Source organism: Neovison vison, chromosome 12 (assembly GCF_020171115.1).
Source record: "Neovison vison isolate M4711 chromosome 12, ASM_NN_V1, whole genome shotgun sequence".
Classification (NCBI taxonomy): Eukaryota; Metazoa; Chordata; class Mammalia; order Carnivora; family Mustelidae; genus Neogale; species Neogale vison.
The window spans coordinates 133,067,880-133,090,586 of record NC_058102.1 but is presented as its reverse complement, the minus strand read 5'-3'; the positions used below and the strand labels follow the sequence as shown (position 1 = coordinate 133,090,586).

Genomic DNA, 22,707 nt, shown 5'->3' with positions numbered 1-22,707 from the left:
GAGCCTCAGGTTGAGCGCTAGGCAACACCAATGTGGAAGGGGAGCCTTCCAAAGACACTGGAGAGAAACCCCCAGAAAGAAGAGAGGACTAGGAGGCTGTTTGACTTGGAAATCAAGTGGGAGCTCTATTTTCTGCCGAAAAGCTAGGAAAAATTCCAACAGATGGGAAGCATTCTCTGGGTGTGGAGGGAGAATCCTTGCTCTCTCCTTGTGGCCGTGCAGGTGGAAGAGGGAATAAGCATGGCAGAGGGAAGGATCAGCAGGTGCAAAGGTCTAAGGGACGTGAGAGGAGAAAGCCATGGCTGTCGGGATTTCTGGCCGTTAGCCCTGGCTAGTGGACATGGGGCCTGAGAAGGGGCTGACAAGTAGTCCTGAGGCCCATAAGGAGGGCTCCCAGCGTCTGGACTTCATGCTGAAGGAACTGCTGAGCTCTCAGAGGCATCAGCAAGGGAGGAGCACTCTCACAAGATGGTCTAGAGAAACATTCTGGTAGGGGCTGGAGATGCCAAGATTGGCAGCCTGAAATATTCTAGGTGAGGAACGAAGGTGGTCTAGAGTGTCGCTGCTGGGGTCGGAGACATGGCATGCATGGGAGTGAGCCTCGGCCAGGAGAAGCCCTGCTTTAGGTGACAGACTGGATGTCAGGAATCAGAGAGGGCAAGATCCAGGACGATTCCCAGGTTCTTGGTCTGGGTCACCAGTGGATGATGGTGGCATTTCATGGAAAGCAGGAGCAGGAGAGGAAGCGCAGGCTGGCAGGTTGCACATATGGAGTAAGCAGGAGCTGTGCAGTAACCTCTTACTGCACATAGCTAATGAGCTGAGCATAGATGATGACCCCAGCAGCTTTGGGTTACCTGTCTGGGTCTGAGGCCTGACCAGTGAGAGGAGGACACCACCTGGAGGGCTCTTCATAGGAGTAGATGTCACAGTGTGTGTGAACACCCCTCTTTCTAGGCCTGGAATTTAAAAGGTGCTTAACTAAATGTCTCTTTCTTCCTCTTTCCCTTAAGCTCGTTTTTTGACCAGAGGTGGCTCTCTGGAGAGCTCCTGTTAATGACTGCTTCTCTTTCTGGGTTGGTATTTGCATCTCAGCTCAACTAATGCACGCTCAGAGAAGACTGTGGTAGAATGGGGGGTTTACAGGACTGTGGGGGCAGGCTTGGACTGGGATGAAGAGGTGTGTTAGTGGATGCTATGGCTCCCATCTGGTAGTAAGAGTGAGCCACTTACATGTAGCAGGTAATAGTATGTGGAGTCCTCAGGGCTATTTAACGTTTTGGGTTTCCGGGGCCGTCTTGGGGGTCTCAATATTTTTGGCTCTTCTTCTTTAGAGATACCTATGAGAAAGATGATCATAAACAAGCATTCAGTTACAAGGACTGTTATCAAGCAATGTGTTCTTTTGGGGTAAGTAAGAGATTATATACATACAACTGGGGCTCAAGCTGGGAGAAAGAGGAAAGACCTTTGTTCCCCCAACCAACCCTTGTCATATCCCTCGCCACACATTCCTTCTGACTGTTTGGTGGTCTGGGGCTTTGACAGATAAGGGAAAGGAAAGAAGGGGAAGAAAAGAAATGCATAGTTTGGTAATGTGGAAGAACATACAGAAATTCAGAGGATGATGGGGGGAGGGGTTGAAGCTACTAGAAAATTCTTCAAAAGGGGTATTATGCCAAACATTTAAAGAAGAGTTAATACCTGCTCTTCTCAAACTATTCCAATACATAGAAAAGGGAGGAGAATTTTCAAATTCATTCTATGATGCCAGCATTACCCTGAGAGCAAAACTGGATAAAGACATCACAGGTAAGAAGAACTACGGGCCAGTATCTCTGATGAACAGAGATGTGGAAATACTCCACGTACTAGCAAGCCGAACCCAACAATACATTGAAGAAAATCACTCACTACCATCAACCCAGGGATTTATTCCTGGGGTTGCATGGGTGGTTCACTAGTCATGAATCAATCAACATGATACATCACATTAATAAAAGAAAGGATAAGAACCATATGATGATTTAAATAGATACAGAAAGAACAGCTGACAAGGTACACACGTATTCATGATAAAAACCCTCAACAAAGTAGGTTTTGAGGGCACATACCTGAACATAATAGAGGCCCTTTATGAAAAACTCATAGCTAATATCCTCGATGGGGAAAAACTGAGAGTTTTCCTCCAAAGTCAGGAAGAAGACAGTTGTACATTCTCACCACTTGTATTCAACATGGTCCTGGAGGTCCTAGCCTCAGCATCAGACAACAAAAAGGAATAAAAGGCATCTAAATTGGCAAAGAAGAAGTAACTTTCACTTTTTGCAAGGTGACAGGATACCCTACATAGAAAACCCAAAGACTCTGCTAAAAACATGCTGGACCTGATAATTCCATAAAGTCTCAGGATGCAAACTCAATGCACAGAAATCCATCCAAGCTGTGCTCCATCCAATCTCTACTTCAAGGATCATCTCCTAATTTGTGCCCAAAGAAGAACACTGCTCATTTGCAGGCTCGACTCTCTTCTAAATGTAGAACCTCAAGCTATTAGGGTCTTCAGACCTGGCTTTAAAAACCTCCACCAAGAAAGGATAAAGTTTGTTGTTGTCTTCTGCTCTTTTTTCAATGTAGCCAAGTTCTTAAAGCTGCAGCAGCATCATTAGTTTCTGACGTTCTGTGTACTGGGTTGGTAGTGCTCGTCGCATGTGACTTTACATTTACAGAGCCAATGGGCATCTCAGCAAGTATCTGTCTGTTTGTCATGACTCATGACCACTGCATCTCCTGACTGCTTTTGTGCAGAAATGTCTGTTCAATGGATACATCAAGACCAAGATCAAGATCATCAAGATACATCAAGACCAAGATCAAGATCAAGATCGGGGTGGGAACAGGGTAGGGGTGCTTATTGGAGAATGACTTACATTCAACTTACATCTGACCATAGGTTCGTTGGCTGGACTTTAAAGGCAGTAATAGATCATGACTTTGTGTAATAAAGGGGAAGGAATGATTCCTCATCTACATGTAGAAATACACAGAGAAACTGAATTTCTCCAAACCATACTAACCAACTCAAGTCAAATAGAATCAAATCAGTGAAAATCTCTACTATGGGTAAATAACCACGACTGGTGGTGCAACCAGGATAGAGTTTCAACCAGGATAGAGACTCGAAGTTCTCTAACTTTCTAGTTTCATGCCCAGTCCACCAGGTGAACATGTTTATCACAATGACATTCATATTCTCACATAATCTAGCTCAATCATTTCAGAATATATGAGAAACTGCTGGATGGCAAAGATAGATCAGCGAGCTGAGGGTACTTTATAGACATGTAATGCATGGAACAATCAGAGACAACCCCAGAATCTTCCCAGTACATTCTTTTTTTAGTAAGAACAAAGAAAATGAGATCTTTGTTAAGAAGACCCTGTTAACAGAGATCAGTGATAGGAAGGGTGAAAGCCCTTTCCCAACTCATCTCTGGAGATTTGTCTCCTGTTCTCTCTCTCCGTTCCTCTCTACAGGGATAGAAAAAGGAGTGGAGGGAATCCAACTATCTGAGCCCTTTTGGATCCTGTCCTAGATTTTCATAAACACCAGGAAAGATGATGAAAGCTGGATTCTTGCTGCCAGCACAAATAGTGGTCTTTTCGTTTTTTCTTTCTCCTGCTTATCATCTCTCACTGCTTATTAAACAGCTTCTATGGCTCTTTCAAAAAGTCTCATCATTGTAAAATGTTTTGGTTTTATCCTCTTATGTTATTCATTTGAATCTGAATGGGAAGAAACAAACATATGGTATGAAGGTATTGTTTTTAGAAGCATGAAACTGCCCTGTGACTAAATTTTAACTTGACTTTATTTACTTATTTTTAAAAGGTTTTATTTATTTATTTGAGAGACAGATACATATAGATATAGAGAGAGAGAAAAAGAGAGAGAGAGAGAGAGCAGGAGCAGGGGTAGTAGCCCAGGGAGAGGGAGAAGCAGACTCTCCACTGAGCAGAAAGCCCGATGTGAGACTTGATCCCAGGACCCTGAGATCATGGTCTGAGCTGAAAGCAGATACTTAACCAACTGAGCCACCCAGGTGCCGTAACTTGATTTTAATGTTAAAGTCTGAATTAAAATATCAGGGTTTTACTATTGTAACAGAAGTTAATTAAGCAGAAGGTGGCAAAGAATCTGAATAAAGGCCAGGAGAGTGGAAAACAAAACCAGTTCTGGCAATAGAGACCCGCTCTTATCTCCACTGTCTCATCAAAGGTTCCCCCATTCAATCTCATTTCTCTTACCCAGACTATTGAAACTGCCTTCTACAAAGTCAAGGGTGACCACTTTATTGACATATACAAAGGCCCTTTATCTGCCCCTCAATGGCTGACTTCATCATTTAACATTATCGACCACCCCTGACCTTCATGACTGAGGGTGAGATTTCGGAGGGGCGATCCCTTATCTGATTTATCTTCATATTCCTGGCACTTAAGGACATGCTTGACATACAGTCAGTGCTTAATAAAATGTTGCTGGATGAGCAAATAATCCCTTTTTCTCCTGGACTGAGTCACTCCCCTCTTCGTTCCTTGTACTTCCCACAGTGGACTCCATACTGAAGAGCTTCCGGATGCCCAGCTTAGGGTTGACGTTCTCACCCCGCCACAGCTCCTGTCCCAATGTCTTATGCTCTGTTGAGTACTTCCATCTCAAACTCTCAGGCTCAAATGCACTGGTGGTCACTTTCTTCTCCATGTAGGACTCTACATATCACAAGCTCCATGGCACAGCATCATCATTTCTGTCCCCTCCCACTGCTCCAGCTCAAAATGTGGACATCACCTTTGCCTTATCCCTTTTGCTCATTTCCTATAAACAGACAATCATCAACTTCTGTCAATTTCTGGATACATACTTTGAGATGTCTAATAGTCACCCACTGTTCCTTCCTGTCTACCACTGCTACCACTCTGGGCTAAACTGCTCATTCAATAATTATGGCCCAGCCTTCACCTGTTCTCCACATTTCATCTCACAAATGAAAACCAGCTTTTCTCCCCCTTAAATATCATTTTAATTATGAGGTTTTACTTTTCAAAAGCTTATGATGCTTTTTTTTTTCCTTCTTCTTTGATTAAGCCTAAACTTCTCCTAAATCTAGATTACTTAGAATCTCAGCAGTTCCAATTTTATAACCCACTTCCCCCCAAAATGAACTATCACCTCTGGTCAGTCTACGTACCTCACTGAACCCTGACACACCATGTCTATAGCCATCACTTTGCTTATTCTCATTTTCTCACAGAAAAGCTTCTCATGGCCTCACTGAAATCTTTTTTTTTTTTCCTCACTGAAATCTTAAGCATGCTTTTCCATGAAGCTCTCACTGACTGTCCAGTGACCCGACCCCCTCTCAGGGACACCAACAGTACTCATAGTCTATACAGATCATTTGAAATGAGTTGTATCCACTCAAAATTCACATGGGAAGGACCTAGCCCCCAGTACCTCAGAATATGACCAGAGAAAACATCTTTTTTTTAATCTGTATTTTTAAATTTTTTAAAAAGATTTATTCATTTGACAGACAGAGATCACAAGTAGGCAGAGAGGCAGGCAGAGAGAGAGAGGAGGAAGAAGGCTCCTCGCTGAGCAGAGAACCCAATGTGGGGCTCAATCCCAGGACCTGGGAGCATGACCCGAGACGAAGGCAGCGGCTTTTAACCCACTGAGCCACCCAGGTGCCCCGAGAAAAGTCTTTAAAGTGAAGTGACAAGGATGGGTACTGATCCAATATGACTGTGTTCTTATAAGAAGAGGAGATTAGGACACAGACTCACACAGAAGGAAGACCACGTAAAGGCACAGAGAGAAGATTGCCAACTACAAGCCAAGGAGGGCGACCCCAGAAGAAACCGAGCTTGCCAACATATAGATCTTAGGTTCTTAGTCTCCAGAACTATAAGGAAATAAATTTCTGTTGTTTAAACTACCATCTGTAGAGCTTTGTCATGCAGCCCTAGACAAAGATATAAAATCTTACTCTTTTTATCTGTGATTTTTTTTTTAAGTGGAGCCATATGTTTTTGAGTGGTAGAGATCATGACTTAGGTTTTGGTGTCCTCCTGCCTTTTCATGGTTGTTGTCCATGTGGTAGGTGTTTGGAGATGCTAAGAGGTTAGATGGATCTATTTTAGCTCAGAGACAGAGTGGTAAGTGAGTTTTGTTAACTACATCACCATTCTCACTCTTTACAGGAAAATAAATTCCTGATGCGTCCAAGATAAGTGAAATTGAAGAACCAATAAAACTCTTGAAAGAGAAACCAGAGGAATTCAGGAACAATCTAGGGGTATGAATATCTTAACCAAAATCCAGAAGTCATAAAAAAGTAGACATATTTGGCTATTAAAAATAGATCAAGATTAATACGGCAACAAAGTCAGATGACACAAGATAGATTTGGAAACTATATTTACCATACGAACGACAAGTCAAGGGATTGTATTTGTAATACATAAAAGTGCTAGCAAATGACCATAAAAATACAGACCAGCAGAAAAAGAGGGCAAAATGTTTAAAAAGGAAGTTCAAGATGAGCAAATCTAAAAAGTCAATAAGCATAGGAAGGTGCCAGCGCTGGCTAGTAGACAAGGCAATATAGGTTAAAATAACAAGGCAATATTATTTTACTTTAGGGACATTTAGCAAAGATTAAGAAGAAGGTTAACAACAGTACTGAATAGGATGTAAAAAAAAAAAGTATTTCTCACAAATTGTTAAAGAAAATGTTGATTGATAGGGCTTTTGGGAAAGCAGTCTATCAAAACTAAACATACCTTTCAACTCAATAACCCTACCCTGGGAACTTATGCCACAAAACTAAAATCCTGGAATACTGGGACATTTTCTCAAAGATGTTATCTGCAACCTCTTTCATAGTGGCCAAAGATTGAAACAGTGAATGTCTAGCAAGAGAGAAAAGTTTATTTAAGTCACTGTAAAATACACATGAAATATTATCTAGCCAGTAAAAAGAATGAGTTAAAGCTATGCCAGCTGATGTGCAGGGAATCCTGCTAAGGAACTGAAGGAGAAAAGCAAGATGTGTATACATTTATATTATGATCTTATTTATATAAAACAATGACAAAAATCTCTGTATGTGTACGTGGGTATAAGTACGTGGGTATATCTGTGTAAATCTGCAAAAGCAATGAAAGCATACAGGCTTTAGGGTAAAGGTTGTCTTGAGGGGGAAGGCAATGTGGGTTGGGGAGGGACAACAGGGGTAAGGAAATAGGGGAAAAAGGGTATATCAAAAAGTACTTCATTTATGTAAAATTACAAATAGGCAAGTGGGTATGTGTATATTATAGAGATAATAAAAGTCAAAATGTGTTGAATTTTAAGAATTTCTGTTTAATTCTTGTCTCTTGCAGAATCTGTTCTCATGTTCATCCACGGACTTTTTTCCTTCACCAGGATAATGAGACGCAGAGGGCTGAATGTTCTTAAAAGGGTGTCTCACTTAAGATATTGCCATGCAAAGTGGCCAGCCAGTAAGTTAAAATTATTGATGAGTGTGTTCAACAGGGTCTGATTGCATTTAAATTAAATTTCCCCAGACTATTTTTTATTTTTGAAGACCAAACTTCCCATGAGCTTATCTGCATACAAATATTCCTGAAAGGCAAGTTGATTGTGCCCTCTAAATTTTTGTTCTTTTGGGGGGGTACAAACACTGTCTGCTATCGTCATTCTAACCCCTTAATTACGTAAGTGACATAAACATTTGTAATCCCAAATTATCAGCAGAGTATCAATGTTGGCAGTAGCAAAATTAGGTTTGTGTCTGTTTTGTGATGCACATGATAAATATTAGCTTATAAAGGTTATTGCTACATTAAATAGCCAGAAGGTAAAATATTTATTTATACTGTAGTTCTGGTAATATTTAGGTGGTTTAGTTTACCAGGAATGCACATTTCTTTGACTAATGAAAGGACAAACAGTTCAATATATTTTTTTTTTTTTGGAAGAAAGCTTAAAAGTCATTGGCAATATTTGCTTTAGAAACTTATCTCCATATTATTCTCATTTTAATAATAATTAACTATTTTACTTAAGTATACATTGAGAGTATAGTTTGCATCAGGATCATCTAAATCAGATATTAGCAGAACAGAAAGGCACTTCTGTTATTGTAATTTTTTAAGAAATCCATTTTTTAGTTCTTTGTAAATTTCCATTTCCTGCTGACAGTCTGTGAACTTCAAGCAATACATTTGACCTACAGGAAATCTTAGAAGAGAGGAATATTCATTGCTGCATGTCAAAGGCAGAATTCATGCACTCAGGATTGCAACATGCCTTCCAGAAGGTACTGCTTCCACAGCCAGGCCAGCCAGTGTGGAAAAGACAAGATACAGTTCAGTCTACACTGGTCCCCTCTCCCTTGCTCTGCGCACGCTCTGGAGACATTTTCATTTTCGTGGTTACCCTGGATTTGGCCACTTGTTTTCCTGTATTGTCTGTCTGTGCTCTCTTGAGTCTACCCAAGGTGAAGGGTTATAAGGGGAGGTGCTTCTGCTTTTCTGAGCATCCTTACTGCTCTGGGGATGCCTTACCATTACCTGGATCTGACTCACAGTCTTCCTCTGACCTTCTCGATTGGCAGCTACTGGCCTCCATCCCCATTAGGACTGCCCAAGTGACTCCTTTGGCTCGTTCTTTTCTACCAACCCAAAACTGATGTCCCAGAGCCAGAGTGCATCTGTGCTTGCTCCGTAGGACATGGGCTTTTCAGCTTTTTGCCACTCCCTGATATAGGCACATTGCACTAATATCCAGAACCTTGAGAGGTGAGCATTTGGTTTTTAAATTGCGTTCCTAGGTTTAGGTAAGGTGCTGCCCTCTAAGCCTGCCCCTCATGTCTAGTCTAGTTAGGTCACAGGAGAAACAGAGGAGAGTAAAGCTGCTCTGTTTGGGGGGGGGGCGGTTTGTGGAATAAAGAGACATGTCCTCTAGATTATCATTTGGCTCTTGGACATGATCACTGCATATCTGCTTTCAGTGGCTGGCACCCTCATTGGGCTGAGGTCTTGGACTAGAGTCCTCAAAGCCTAGCTCTGTTCTAGTCATGAGGTTGGTTATGTCCTTACTCGCAGCCATCTTGCACACTTGTGCACAGTCATCCAAGCAGGTCACCCTAAGAGAGAATACACACGGTGACACTGATGATCTCTTGAGAGTGCCTTCTTCGTGGGGGATGGCGGACCGTCATGCCAAGCGACTGTCCACGGGACTATGGACACAGTCAGTCATTAAAACACAAGTCTACTTGCCCAGAGAACCGGATTTAAGGGCCCTCATTACATCTTGGCTGTTTTTCAAGGACAGAAGATCTTAATCTATCTGAAAAATATATGTGTAGATAGCCTGAGGGGGAACCAATGTTAATATTTCCCGAAGAGCCCAGTTTTAGATAGACTGATCATAGTCATTTTCTCAGATTGGCCTTTGGAAAACACAGAATAGAAGAACGTTATCTGATTCTAAACACACAATATTTAGTCTCTTCTTGCCCTCTGTTCCTACTTGGTAACACACAGATAGGTGGTTCCTGTCAAGGTGGGGTGAGAAAGGCTCATATTAGTTAAGCCATTATTCCTGACTAGAGCCTGTCTGGTCCAGAGCATGGCTGGAGGAAACGTCAAGAAAGCTCTCAGTGACCCAAGCCAACCTGGCAACAAAGAGGACTTCTCTGGAGGTGACACTCTAGTCTTCCCACACATGGCAGTGGAGACTCTGTACCAGGCTACAGTAACATTATTCAGATTCTTAATTTGATGCAGAGGTGGACTCTGAAGGCCCATGTCAGCGAGGGATGGAGAAGGTCCACTCTCCTGGAGAGTGCGCACCTTGTTCTCCTTCAGCCAGTATACCTGGCTTTTCTAGAGCCTTTTGCCCAAGTCCTCTTCTTAATGAACCGCCTCACAGGGAGGAAGGTTAAGCTGATTATTCACAGCATTCAAATTCCAATTCTGTAATATTTTATCCAGTAGTTAGGTTAGCTAGCCATTTGCCAAGGTTATTCTTTGAAAAATGAATTTTCGGGGCTGTTAATATTCGATGTATGGACGTGTCATTACTTATTAATCATTTTCTTCTTGTCTCATTTTATTTTTTCCCAGTACATAAATTTTTCCTCTTACAGTTGTTTCCTTAGGCTGTGTCCTCATAAGTGGGTTTACTGGGTCAATGATGCACACCTATTTTCAATTTTTTCTATATTGCCAAATCACTTTCGAAATGTTGACTCTACAGTCTTACCGTTAGTGTTTGAGAATAATTAAATAATTAAATTAGTGTTGGAGAAAAATTAAACATTCTCATCACTGTTAAATATTTTTTCATCCTTGCCATTTTGCTAAGTAAAAAACAACAACTTGCTCTAACTTGTATTTCTATTTCTAGGGTGATCATATATATTCTTATTCGTCACTTCATTGATCAACGTCTTGTGCCCATTTTTCCATTGGGGATGTTAATGTTTTTCCTGATTATTTATAAGAGCCCTTTGGGCAATACACATGTTCACCTTTTCCATTTTTTTTAAGTTTCTTATCTTGTGTTTGGTTCTTTAACTTCTAATGACACTTGATAATCTCTCGAAGGTTTAAACGTTTATGCAGTCCACAGCTAGCCTATCTCTTCTTTTAAAATTTAAAAATTCCTTTTATTGCTTTTTATGTTGGATTCTTTCCTTAGCAGAGATTGTGCAGACTTAGTTCATATCATTTGGTTGCTTTTGGTTTATTTCTTACAATGAAATCATTAACATATCTGGGAAATATTTGCATATCCAGCCCCAAGTAGGATTATCTTATTTCTTCTCTCCACATCAGAAAGATTTTACAAATTATCCATTTACCTCTTATTGTTCTGCTGTGTGTTTTTTTGTGACAGGTTTTGATATATATTAGGGTTAATTTTAGGGCTATCCTACTTCTTTAGTCTGTGGTTGATTTTTATAACAGAGGCCTATGGTTTTAATTATTAGAGTTTCATGTTATTCATTTTACTATCTAATAAAGAAAGTCCTCCTTTGTAATTATTCTTTTTTTTCTGAAATTTACAAATGATCTTTAGGGACATCTCAAGTTCTAAAGAAAATCTCATAGAGATTGAATGCAGTTTTCTTTTTCAACTTAGAAATGAATTTTAGAATAGTCCTGTTTACAGTATCTTATGTTCCAATCCAGAAACAGTGTATCATTCCTTTATCCACATCTTTTTTTGCCTTTGTGGTTTTCTTGCCACCTTTATTTCAAACTCCTCCACCTTTTTGGGTTATTATTTCTAATGTGCTCTTTTCCCATTATACACTTTTACAGGAAAGAAGACCTACTTACCTATTCACATATATATCTTTGCTGAATATTGCTGGTACCCATCATTTTGGTTCACTCCTTGTATTTTTAAGACTGAAATTCATGTTTTCTACTAATTCCCTTACAACTTCTCCTTTTTCAATAGCTATGCTTTTATAGTAACTTCTGTTCACTGGGGTGCCTGGGTGGCTCAGCTGTTTAAGCGTCTGCCTTTGGCTCAGGTCATGATCCCAGGGTCCTGGGATCAAGTACCTCATTGGGCTCCCTGCTCAACGGGGAGTCTGCTTCTCCCTCTGCCCCCCCACCCTGGCTTGTGCTCATGCTCTCTCTTTCTCTTTCTCAAAAATAAATAAATAAAACTTTTTAAAGAGTTAAAAAAAAAAAAAAGACTTCCTTTTCCTGTTTCATTCCATCAGGTAGAAGTTCCCAAATAATGTATAAGAGTATAGTCACTAGCATCCTTATCTTAATCCTACTGTCTAACGGAACTGTTTCCAGTGTTTCACAGGAGATAATGATGTTGACAATTGGCTTAAGAAGTGTGATGGCTCAGTGGGTTAAGCCGCTGCTTTCGGCTCGGGTCGTGATCTCAGGGTCCTGGGATCGAGTCCCGCGTCGGTCTCTCCGTTCAGCGGGGAGCCTGCTTCCTCCTCTCTCTCTCTCTGCCTACTTGTGATCTCTCTCTGTCAAATAAATAAATAAAATCTTTAAAAAAAAAAAAAGAAGTGTGGTCTTCATATTGTTAAAGAATCTCCTCCTATTTTTCATTTGCTTTTCATCAGGACCAGGTTTTATTTTATTGAAAACTGTTTCAGTGTTTATCAAGATGACTTTTTTCTTTTGACCTTTTGATACCATGTTCCATTAATACGTGCTGTTTAGAGAGTCTCTTAGTGTAATATTGCTTTCAGTTAGTATTGCACTTAGGGGTTTTACCTCTACATCGTGAGACTGGCTCATAGCTTCCTTCCTTTCTCCCCACCTCCTTCCCTCCTTCCTTTCTAAAATGTTACCTGTCAGACTTTGGTTTCAGGGTACGTGACCTTCATAAAATAGGCAATTTTCTATATTACCTTTTTTTTTCTCAGATTACATAACGTGGGAATTACTTGTCTCATGAACTTTAAATGTAGTTGTCTAAAATACTAAGTTCTTGTCAACTTTTCTTTGACAGACACATCATCATGTTGACTGACTTCAGAAATTTATATTTCATCCCCAAGTTGTTTTTTTTGAAATTGAGTGCATTTATAGTATGGTAGGATTTTGGTATTATCAACAGCATTTGATAATTCAGCATTCTTACTTCTAATTTTTTGTGGATTCTTTTTTAAGTAATTAGGAATTTATTTTGTTGTTTTATTTTCAAATTCTTATCAAGTTATTTTCAAATAAAACTATTAGCTTAGCTTCATTTAGATATTTGGTATATTTTTGTCATATCGTAATTATTTCTTTTTTCTGTTTTTCCTGGTGTTGAATAACCTTGAATCTCCTTTAAAAATTTCTCAACTTACATTCTTTTTTCATTATTTTTTCTCAGTTAATAATGAAAACATTTAAGGATTTGAATTTTCCTATGCGTATAGACCTGGATGCAACCCATTCATAGTTTTTATATGTGGCTACTCCCATTTTTATTAATTAAAAATAATTTATAGCTCTAATTATTTACTTCATATTATCTTACTGATTTTTTAATTTCCTGACATGTGTTTTTCAATTCTATCTCAATTGCATTATGGTTAGAAAATGTAATCTCGTTTGATTACGATTTTGGGGTTTGTGGCCCGGCCTAGTGTGTCTAGTTAGAAGAAACAAAAGAGATCGGGAAGGGAGAGAGACCAAGACAGAGGCAAAAGGCAAAGTAAAATATTAATAATATTCAATCTGTGGTGAGTAATAGGTGTTGTATGGAAGTACTGAATCACTGTATTATACCCCTGAAACTAATATTACACTGTATGTTAACTGGAATTAATATAAAAACTAAAAAAAAAAAAAAAGAAGAAGAACATTAAAAAAATACAACAGATATTTGGAAGAAAAGTTATTGTCTCTACAGGATGTGAAATTATAGACAGACATGAATTTGTGGTGTTGGTTATACATTGTATTAACTATGCTATATAATTTCTCTTTGAATTGATCCCATGTAGCTAAGTAATAGGGTGTCAAAATAAGTAAAGAAGAAACTCAGTTTCCAGTGCTGCTGATATTATTGCTATTTTTATGTGCATTTTAATCAAAACTTTATTGGGAAGTTGGGGGAAAATTTATTAGCTACATGATAGGGAATGTATTAGCTACCCCCACAGTTTAGTGTAGATAAAAAGTGTAGAATGAGGAGAAATATTTTGAGAGCCAAAAGTGCAGCTGTTTCCATCAGAGGCTTCTGGGTCAAGTGTTTTGTCTGAAACTAATTCAGTTAATTCATCAGAAATCCATAATTTAGACTGTAAACTTATGTGAAATAAACTCCTTTATGTGATTAGTATTTAGTATGTAATTAAATGATCCTCACTTAATTGTAAGATTGTAAATAAAGTCATTTAATTTTATATACTGACTTCTCTTCTTAAGAGACTTGGAGAGTTAGTATTACTTCTTATAAAGAAAGAGCGATAGCAAATAAACTCAGGAAGAGAAGTATTGGGTGGGAAGCAATAGAATTCTGAAATCTCTGTTTTTTCACTCTTACTAAAAAAATAATTCTATAAAATACATAAGCCAACATTATTTGAGCTAGCTGGCTTTCACATGTGTGTGAGCATGTGGACAGACACAGGTGAAAATATATTCTTGGAGAGTCTGCAAAATGCATTTCTAGGTGCTGGCATCACAATGGCAAGGTGAGAGGCAATCCTAAATAATCAAGCAGATCAAATCTGCATCATAATAACTGAACGTATCACGGGTCATTGCATGAGTCTAAATGCCATAAAAATTTAGAAATCAATGGAAAATTGTGATGTTTCCCCCCCTGACATTTACTCTCAAAGCAACCTAAAAGCATCTTATTATATCCACTGCATGTGTACATGCCAAGGGACTGCTTTGATCTAGTGTTGAATTTGCTGTTGATATTATGTAAATGAAGCATGAGAATTACAATAGCATCCTTATTTGTTAACCTTGCAACCCATTAAAAAATTACAGCCTGTTGGATAGTCACAGCTTCTTTGTAAACGCAAAGAAAGAGAATATGCTTTTGTGTTCCCAGAATTTGTCCTGCAATTAATCTTTTTTTCTTCTCTTCACGATGGTCAAAACAAATTGCCAGGTGTACCATAATTAGGAAGCAAAACATCTCCCCCAAACACCAGGCAGGGAGAAATAACGCAATGTCATTGTATACTTACGAACACAACAAAATGTATTAGGATGTATGACCCAACGGCTATGTTCTAGGTATACATACCTTACACTACCTTTCTCTCAACAGAAATGCAAGTGCATTTAGCACCTGTCAGGTTCAATTTATTAGAACTGCTATCAAAAGAGAGATATAAAATAAGTAGTTCATGTACTTACCTTAATTTATTTTTAAAAATTTTAACTAGTTGCTCAGTCTTCATTTGGACATTATTTTACCTTCACACTTGTGCACATTAAAAAATACATCTCACAGAAAGAGAAACCTTACAGGGAAAAGTTATAGCTTATTAAAATTAACTTGGAAAGTTTAGTTATCGGGGCACCTGGGTGGCTCAATTGGTTAAGCGTCTGCCTTTGGGTCAGGTCCCAGGATCCCAGGGGAATCCAGCCTCTCAACAGGCTCCCCGATCAGTGGGGAGTCTTTATCCCTCGCTTTCTGCCCCTACCTCTCTGCTCGTGCACTCTCCCCCTCTCTCAAATAAACAAATAAAATCTTACCAAAAAAAAAAAAAAAGAAAAATTTAATTATCTTTGCGCACTATCCATGTTTGTTGGGCTTTTTTTTTTTTTTTTTAGAATAGGTAAGACGTTCTCCCAGGCCACTTTATAGAATCCAGCTAAAGCTTACTGAGTCCTACAACAGAGTCTGGAGTAGCAGATAGTTGGAGATGCCTATTGATTTCTGAGACTCATGAAAGAATTAAAATTTCAGGTGAGGGCGGCTGGGTGGTTCAGTGGGTTAAGCCTCTGCCTTCAGCTCAGGTCATGATCTCAGGGTCCTGGGATCGAGCCCCGCATTGGGCTCTCTGCTCAGCAGGGAGCCTGCTCCCCACCCCCTTGCCTGCCTCTCTCCCTATTTGTGATCTCTCTGTCAAAAAAAAAAAATTCAGGTGACTCTTAGGCTTATTTTAATGATGGACTTACTTATAAATGAGCTTGACTTTGGTTTCCCAACTGAAATTCTTTGTGGGGAGGCACAGTTTGCCAAGGTCCATAGCGCAGGGTTGGACTGAGGAACCTGAGCTAAGAGTGCATCAGCTAAATCCACCTCCACAGGTGAGGGTGGCTGCCAAAGTCGGCGCTTAATAATTCTAATGATCCAAGGAAACAGGGCTTCTATATATTATAGGAATGTTTTTACCTGGAGCGCCAGGATGGCACAGTCGGTTAAGCATTTGACTCTTGGTTTTGACTCAGGTCATGATTTCAAGGTTGTGAGATCAAGTTGGGCTCTGTGCTCGGCTGAGGGTTTCTCTCTCCCTTTCCCTTTGCCCCTGACCCTGGCCACGCTCTCCCTAAAATAAATAAATAAATATTTTTAAAGATTTTATTTATTTATTTGTGTGAGAGAGAGACAGCAAGAGTGCAAGCAGGGAGAAGAGCAGCAGAGGCAGAGGGAGGAGGGTCCCTGTGAGCGTGATGCGGGACTCGATCCCAGGACCCTGAGATCATGACCTGAGCTGAAGGCAGATGTTAACTGACTGAGCCACTTGGGTGTCCCATAAATAAATTCTCTCTCTCTCTCTCTCTTTTTTTAAAGAAACTTTTTTTTTCCCCCTGACTGGAGGGGTTGAAAATCAGATAATATATAAAAATTAATGATTAGGGCATCTGGGTGGCTCTGTCGTTAAGCGTCTGCCTTCGGCTCAGGTCGTGGTCCCAGGGTCCTGGGATCGAGCCCCACAATGGGCTCCCTGCCCTGCGGGAGGCCTGCTTCTCTTTCTCCCACTCCCCATGCTTGTGTTCCCTCCCTCACTGTGTCTCTCTCTGTCAAATAAATAAATAAAACCTTAAAAAAAATAAAAATCAATGAACATTTAAAGAATGTAATGTTGCATTTTTTGTTCTTATAGAATCCATAGGTTCAAATCTTCACTCCACTGGCCACTACACTTGTTCTACTATAATTCTTGGAGGAAATTAAGCAGCTTCCTGGCCAGTTAATAAGCAGCTACTGAGTGTCTACTGTGTGATGAATGTGTAATAAAGAGGGTAACAGAAAAATGAGCAGAGAGTGGTTTATGACATGGTCCTGCTGGCTGAGAGTTGAAAATCTATTTGAGGAGGACAAAACTAATCTACATAAAATGACTTTGAGGATGAGTAAATGCTGACTGCTGTAGTCATAATCCATTCCCTCCAACAAGTGTGCACCTGTGCAAAGTTTGTGATGCCAACAGGTGTCGGAAGCTATCGGGGAAAAAAACCACTAGAACTGGAGAAACAGGGAATGGGTTATGGGAGTTCTTGGCTTAAATGTGGTTAGGTGATTAGGAAACTTGGTTTGTTTTATAAAGAGAATCAGAGTCTAAAACTTAGACTGGAGTTTGCCTCTTCTGAAGTAAGAAAAGCACATGTAAAGGTACAATGATGGATCTAGAACCAGGGCAGGGATTAAATATTGAGAAGTGACAAAGCAAAATCTGGCCCAATTTGTGATAGCAGTTGGAATTCTTTTCTCTTCCTTTTTGTTTTTGTTTTGTTTTGTTTTGTTTTTAAAGATTTTATTTCTTTTCAAAGAGAGAGAGAGAGGGAGGGAGGGCGCAAGCACGGGGTATGATAGGCAGAGGGAGAAACAGGCTCCCCAATGAGCAAGGAACCCAGGACCCTATCCCAGGACTCTGGGATCATGACCTGAGCTAAAGGCAGATGCTTAACTGACTGAGCCAGCCAGGCACCCCTTAGTTGGAATTCTTCAAACTATATTTGCCATAAATTTTCACAAACTATTCAAGAAATTTTTTAAAAAGTTGCATCAATTTTTTTTTTCAACAACTCATTTTCCTTGTTTTTATTTATTTTTTTTTCCAATTTATTTATTTTCAGAAAAACAGTATTCATTATTTTTTCACCACACCCAGTGCTCCATGCAAGCTGTGCCCTCTATAATACCCACCACCTGGTACCCCAACCTCCCACCCCCCCACCACTTCAAAGTACACGAATATAGATTCTCTCCAATGATAAAGCCTAGAAGATGTTGTGGGTGAAATTTCCCCAAATGTAGCACAATGATTATTTGCATCCCCTTTTCCATTTGTATCTATTCTGACATTAAAAAAACGCTGTGAATTTAGTAAGTAGTTGTCAGTGCATAGGAAATTCAACAGCCAGTTTACAATTCTCTTCTTAATTGACTCTGTCAGCATCACTCTACATGACACCCCAAAAATCTTCTTCATGGACCTTCTAGGGTATTGGGACCCCCCCATGTTCTTCCCATCTCCCCAGTTGCTCCTCTTTGCTGGTTCCTCTCTCCCTGATCTGTATGGGTCTGAACTCTTACTCTAGGCTCCCTTCTCTTCTCGTGGTCAGTGACTTCCTGAATGATCTTGTGGCTTCCGTAGCCACATACTTATCCACCTGCCTAGCTAGCAGGTCTTCTATCGACAAAACTTGGCCTCTAACAGTCACCACCTCAGCCACCACTGTATCCAAACCACATTCATCTCTTGCTGGCCTTCCACATGTATCCTTTGTGCCATCAAATGCTATCCCTACAACTCAATAGGAATGATCTTTCAAAAATGCAGTTGTCTATTGCAGGGTTGAGTTTTCGGTGTACAACAATTCAGTTGTACAAAAATGCAATCTGATTTTCCTAAAACTAGACTTAATTTTTACCCTTTAGTGCTCATTTCCATTTTCTAGTGTTATATTATTATTATTTTTTAAAAGATTTACTTATTTCTTTGAGGGAGTGCATGTGCGTGAATGGGGGAGGGGCAGAGATAGAGACTCTCAAGCAGGCTCCCTGCTGAGTGCAGGGCTGATGCGGGGGGCTGGATCCCATGAACCTTGAGATTATGACCTGACCCGAAATCACAAGTTGGCTACTCAACCGACTGAGCCATCCAGGAGCCCCAAGTGTTCCACTATTTTTAATGAGTCTGAGTTAAACTCAGTCTCTTTTAATTTTCTTAGTGTCTTCTGAGTAAACTTAGTCATTTGAGGTTTCTGACCCTCCTCTTTTCTTCCTGGGGCCACATCCAGGTTGGGAGTGGCGTGGGGGGTTGCTTTTGCAGCCTCACAGCGTCAATGAAGTTAGTCCTTCCGCTCTGTAGCTACATCTCAGACTTTCACTGGCATCTGCTGAGAGTGACTGCTCTCTAGTCTCTGGTCACTAGCATCTACTACTGCCAACGTCTTCCCTTTCTCCTTGGTTCTGGGTTGTCGGGTCTACCCAGATCCTTCTGTGTCTTTAGGCCACTTCACAGTCTCTTGTGGGCTCTTCCCCTGCTGTTCTCCGGGACACAGGACAACTCAGATGTTTGCCAAGTTCACCTTAAAAAAGTGTCAGAGAGTATGCAACCTCTCTCTATAGAACAAAAGGCTCTCCCTCCTCTAAACCTGAAGTTAAAGAAATGTCCTAAATTACAATCCTTTCCGCATAAACTGAAATTTTATTCCTGGCATTTTTCTTAGGTCCATTTAAAAAATGTCAGATTGAAGAATAAAGTGAACGATCAACTTTCTTACAATATTCTTCTGCTTTAGTTCTCTCCAAAGTCCTCAACAGAGAATTCTGAGAGAGAAAAACAGAGTCGGAAGGATCATGCTTCCTGATTTCAAGCTAAATTATGAAGTTGGTAACCAAGAGAGTAGGATGTTGGCATGAAAACAGACACCAAGATCAATGGAACAGATTAGAGAACACAGAAATGAACCCAAACATACATGGTCAACTAATTTTTGACAGGGGCACCCAGAAGACACAAGGGGAAAGGATAGTTCCTTCAACAGATGGTGCTGGGGAAACTGGATATCCACTGGCAAAAAAATAAAACTGGACTCCTCTTACATTGCAAAAAAAAGCCCCTCAAAATGGATTAAGGACTTAAACACGAAACCTGAAGCCATAAAAATCCTAGAATAAGACATAGGGAACAAGCTCCTTGACATTGGCTTTGGCAGTAGTTTTTTTGGATATGACACTCAAAGCTTAAGAAACTATTCAAAAAGCTTCTGCTTGGCAAAGGAAACCATCAACAAAATAAAAAGGCAGTGTATGGGATAGGGGAAGGTATTTGCAAGCCATCTATCAGGTAAAGAGTGAATATCAGATAAACAATTAATATCCAAAATATATAGGGAACTCACACAACTCAACAGCAAGAAGACAAGCAACCCTAGTTTAAAATTTGGCAAATGACCCAAAGTGGCATTATTCCAAAGAAGACATACCAGTGGCCAACAGTAAATGAAAAGGAGTTCAATAACACTCACCATACAGAAAATACAGATCAAAAGTGATATCAATGTGATATTATTTCAACATCTGCTGGGAAGCATATTCTCAAGAAGAGAAGAGAAACAACTGTGGTGAGGATGTGGAGAAAGGGGACACTTATACACGGTGGGAATGCAAACTGGTGTGACCAGTCTGGAAAACAATAAGGAGGTTCCTCAAAAAAAGAGAACTAGAACTACCCTCTGATCCAGCAATCTCACGTCTGGGTACATAACCAAAGGAAGCAAAATCAGTACTTCGAAGAGATATCTGTGCTCCCATGTTCACGGCAGCATTAATCACAATAGCCAAGACATGAAAACAACCAAAGTGTCCACCAACAGGTGAATAAAGAAGACACGGTGCGCCCACACCCACGTACACAATGGAGTATTATTCAGCGATGAGAAAGAAGGGAGTCTTGCCATTTGGGACAGTATGAGTAAATCAGGAAGACATTAGGCTAGGTGAAATACATGAAACACAGAAAGAAAAAAAAGTGCATTATCTTGTATGTAGAATCTAAAAAAAAAAAAAATCAAATGCACGGAAGCAGAGCGCACAACTGTGGTTAGCAGCCATGGGGAGGTGGGAGAATATGAGGTGTTGGTTATAGGGCGCATGGTTGCAGTTACGTAAGATCACGAAGTCTAGAGATCTAACACAGAGCATGAGGATTATAGTTTATCATACTGTACTAAATACTGGAAATTGGTTAAGAGAATACATCTTGGGCACTCACGTCATACACACACCCAATGGTAACTGTGGGAAGAGAAGGTATGCGAAGTAGCTTGACCGTAGTCATCATTTCGCTGTATTATGTATCAAATCATCAAGTGGTACGCCTTAAATATACACAATTTTTATTAAACACACACACACACACACACACACACACACACACAGAGTCTCTGAGATGTTTAAAAGCCTAAGTCATAACAAAACATCAGTAGGCTCTCCTCCCTCCCTATCTCCCCGTCCCTAAGAAGCCACCTCCCTGCCCCACCCCTCCTTTCCCCTTAAGCACAGGGCTGAGCTGCTGACACAGGGAGCCCTGCCTGGCATCCCTTGCTTCCCTGACACCACCAACCCCTCACTGCCCTGCACTCACCAGGCCTGCTGCACATATAACCAAGAGGGTTATAAGCCAAAGTCCCTGCCTTCCCCCGTACCTCTATCAGCAGACCATCTGCGCATGCGTCACAGGAGGCCATCAAACCAATGGACATCTGGATTCCAACGTGTTAAGTTGTTTCGTAACAGCAAGGGGTTCTGGGCCAGTGCCCGACAGCAGTGGCCAGAAAGTGCTGGAGAGCCACCTTTTTTTTTTTTTTTTTTAAAGCTTTTTGTTAAAGCTTTTGACTTGAAAATAGTGTGACAGCATAACTGATCGAAACATTAAGATATTTTCCCTTCCTCCCCTATCGGACTACTAGTCAGGCTCATCTTAGTATTTTCCTGCCTGAGGGATTTTCACAGAAGCTGCGTAAGGTGAGCAGCATTTCCAGGTAGGGGAGGAAGGTGCTGAGCGAGTGTGAAGCCTCCAAGAATGTGAGGGATAAGAAATAGAGATTCTCCCAGACAGAGGTCAGCAGCGGTGGTGATAAGGCTTCAGAGATGATGGCTACTTGGAGCAGCTGTGGACCAGGTGAGACTTCTAACCTAGCCGTTTCTGGGAGCCTCCTGCAGTTTCCAGGTAGAGGAGCAGGAGCTCCTGACTTGAAGGGGTCATGAGGCCAGTGAGGAGATGGGTAACAGTAACTCAGTAACAGTAACTCTTTACCCTCTGTGGGTAAATAACTAGTGAACTCAAACTCTACCTGATCCGTGGGTGGGTATATAATGTCACAGGGCCTTTGCACGGTCTTGGAGAGTGGAAGGTCTGATAAATACTGAGTCTTAATCCCCTACCAGTTTGGTGAAATGGGAGCAGAGGGTGACTTAGGTTGACCAGAAGAAAATGTAATAATGCATTTGGGTTTGTACAACTGAATGGAGATTTGAACCTTCCATACTCTACTTAAGGTTGTAGACATTGACAAAAGGAATGGATATATTTTATTTTTTGCTCCCTCTTATCAAACCTGCACCCTGCCCCACGCCCCCAAACTCCATCCCTTTCTACTCCCTTCTGATATCATATGCCAAGTTCTAGTTAAAGTGTACATAAAGAGAAAAAAGAAAAAAGAGAGAGAGAATGAAGTCAGAGAAAATAGGAGGTATGTGGAATATTCTGGAAAGGTTTTTATCTATTTATGAGAAATGGAATGAAATGAAGGTTCTCCCTAAAACAGAACATTAGTTACTTCAAACCTGCCAGAGAATAAAAATCAGAAACAATAAACAAAGTATCTGGCACAGCCTTTCCCGTCAGGAGGTTCTAACTCTACTGATTTTTACCTGAGAGGCACTGCTGAGAAGAAACTCGTCTATTAAGTGGCTTATGAGGACAGTTACCCAGATAGAGAGGCTTCAGTTGCTGTGACAAAATCATTTCATTCAGTTTTTTCTGCAGAATGAAATATTCTTCAGATAACTTTGATATCTAAAAAGAAGGTCATGTGTCAGATTAAATCAAGGAAAAGAATTCACAGGGCTCCACAGGTACCCTGGGGGCTGGGAAATGCCTGACTGACAGTCCCCCAGACTCTTCTCCAGAACCCACCCTGACCCTGGTCTGAAAACCCAAG

General features: G+C 40.5%; 1 protein-coding gene across 1 annotated transcript in view; it reads right to left on the bottom strand.

The window, feature by feature from the left end:
* Positions 1-22,707, bottom strand: part of MYO3A (myosin IIIA) — a 218,340-nt gene that overhangs the window by 13,077 nt on the left and 182,556 nt on the right. Inside the window, exons 29-30 of the mRNA XM_044227979.1 lie at positions 22,418-22,562; positions 1,234-1,340 (exon numbers count right to left, since the gene is read on the bottom strand). Of these exons, the coding sequence (XP_044083914.1) occupies positions 1,234-1,340; positions 22,418-22,562 (252 nt within the window). The remainder of the gene's footprint in view (positions 1-1,233; positions 1,341-22,417; positions 22,563-22,707) is intronic.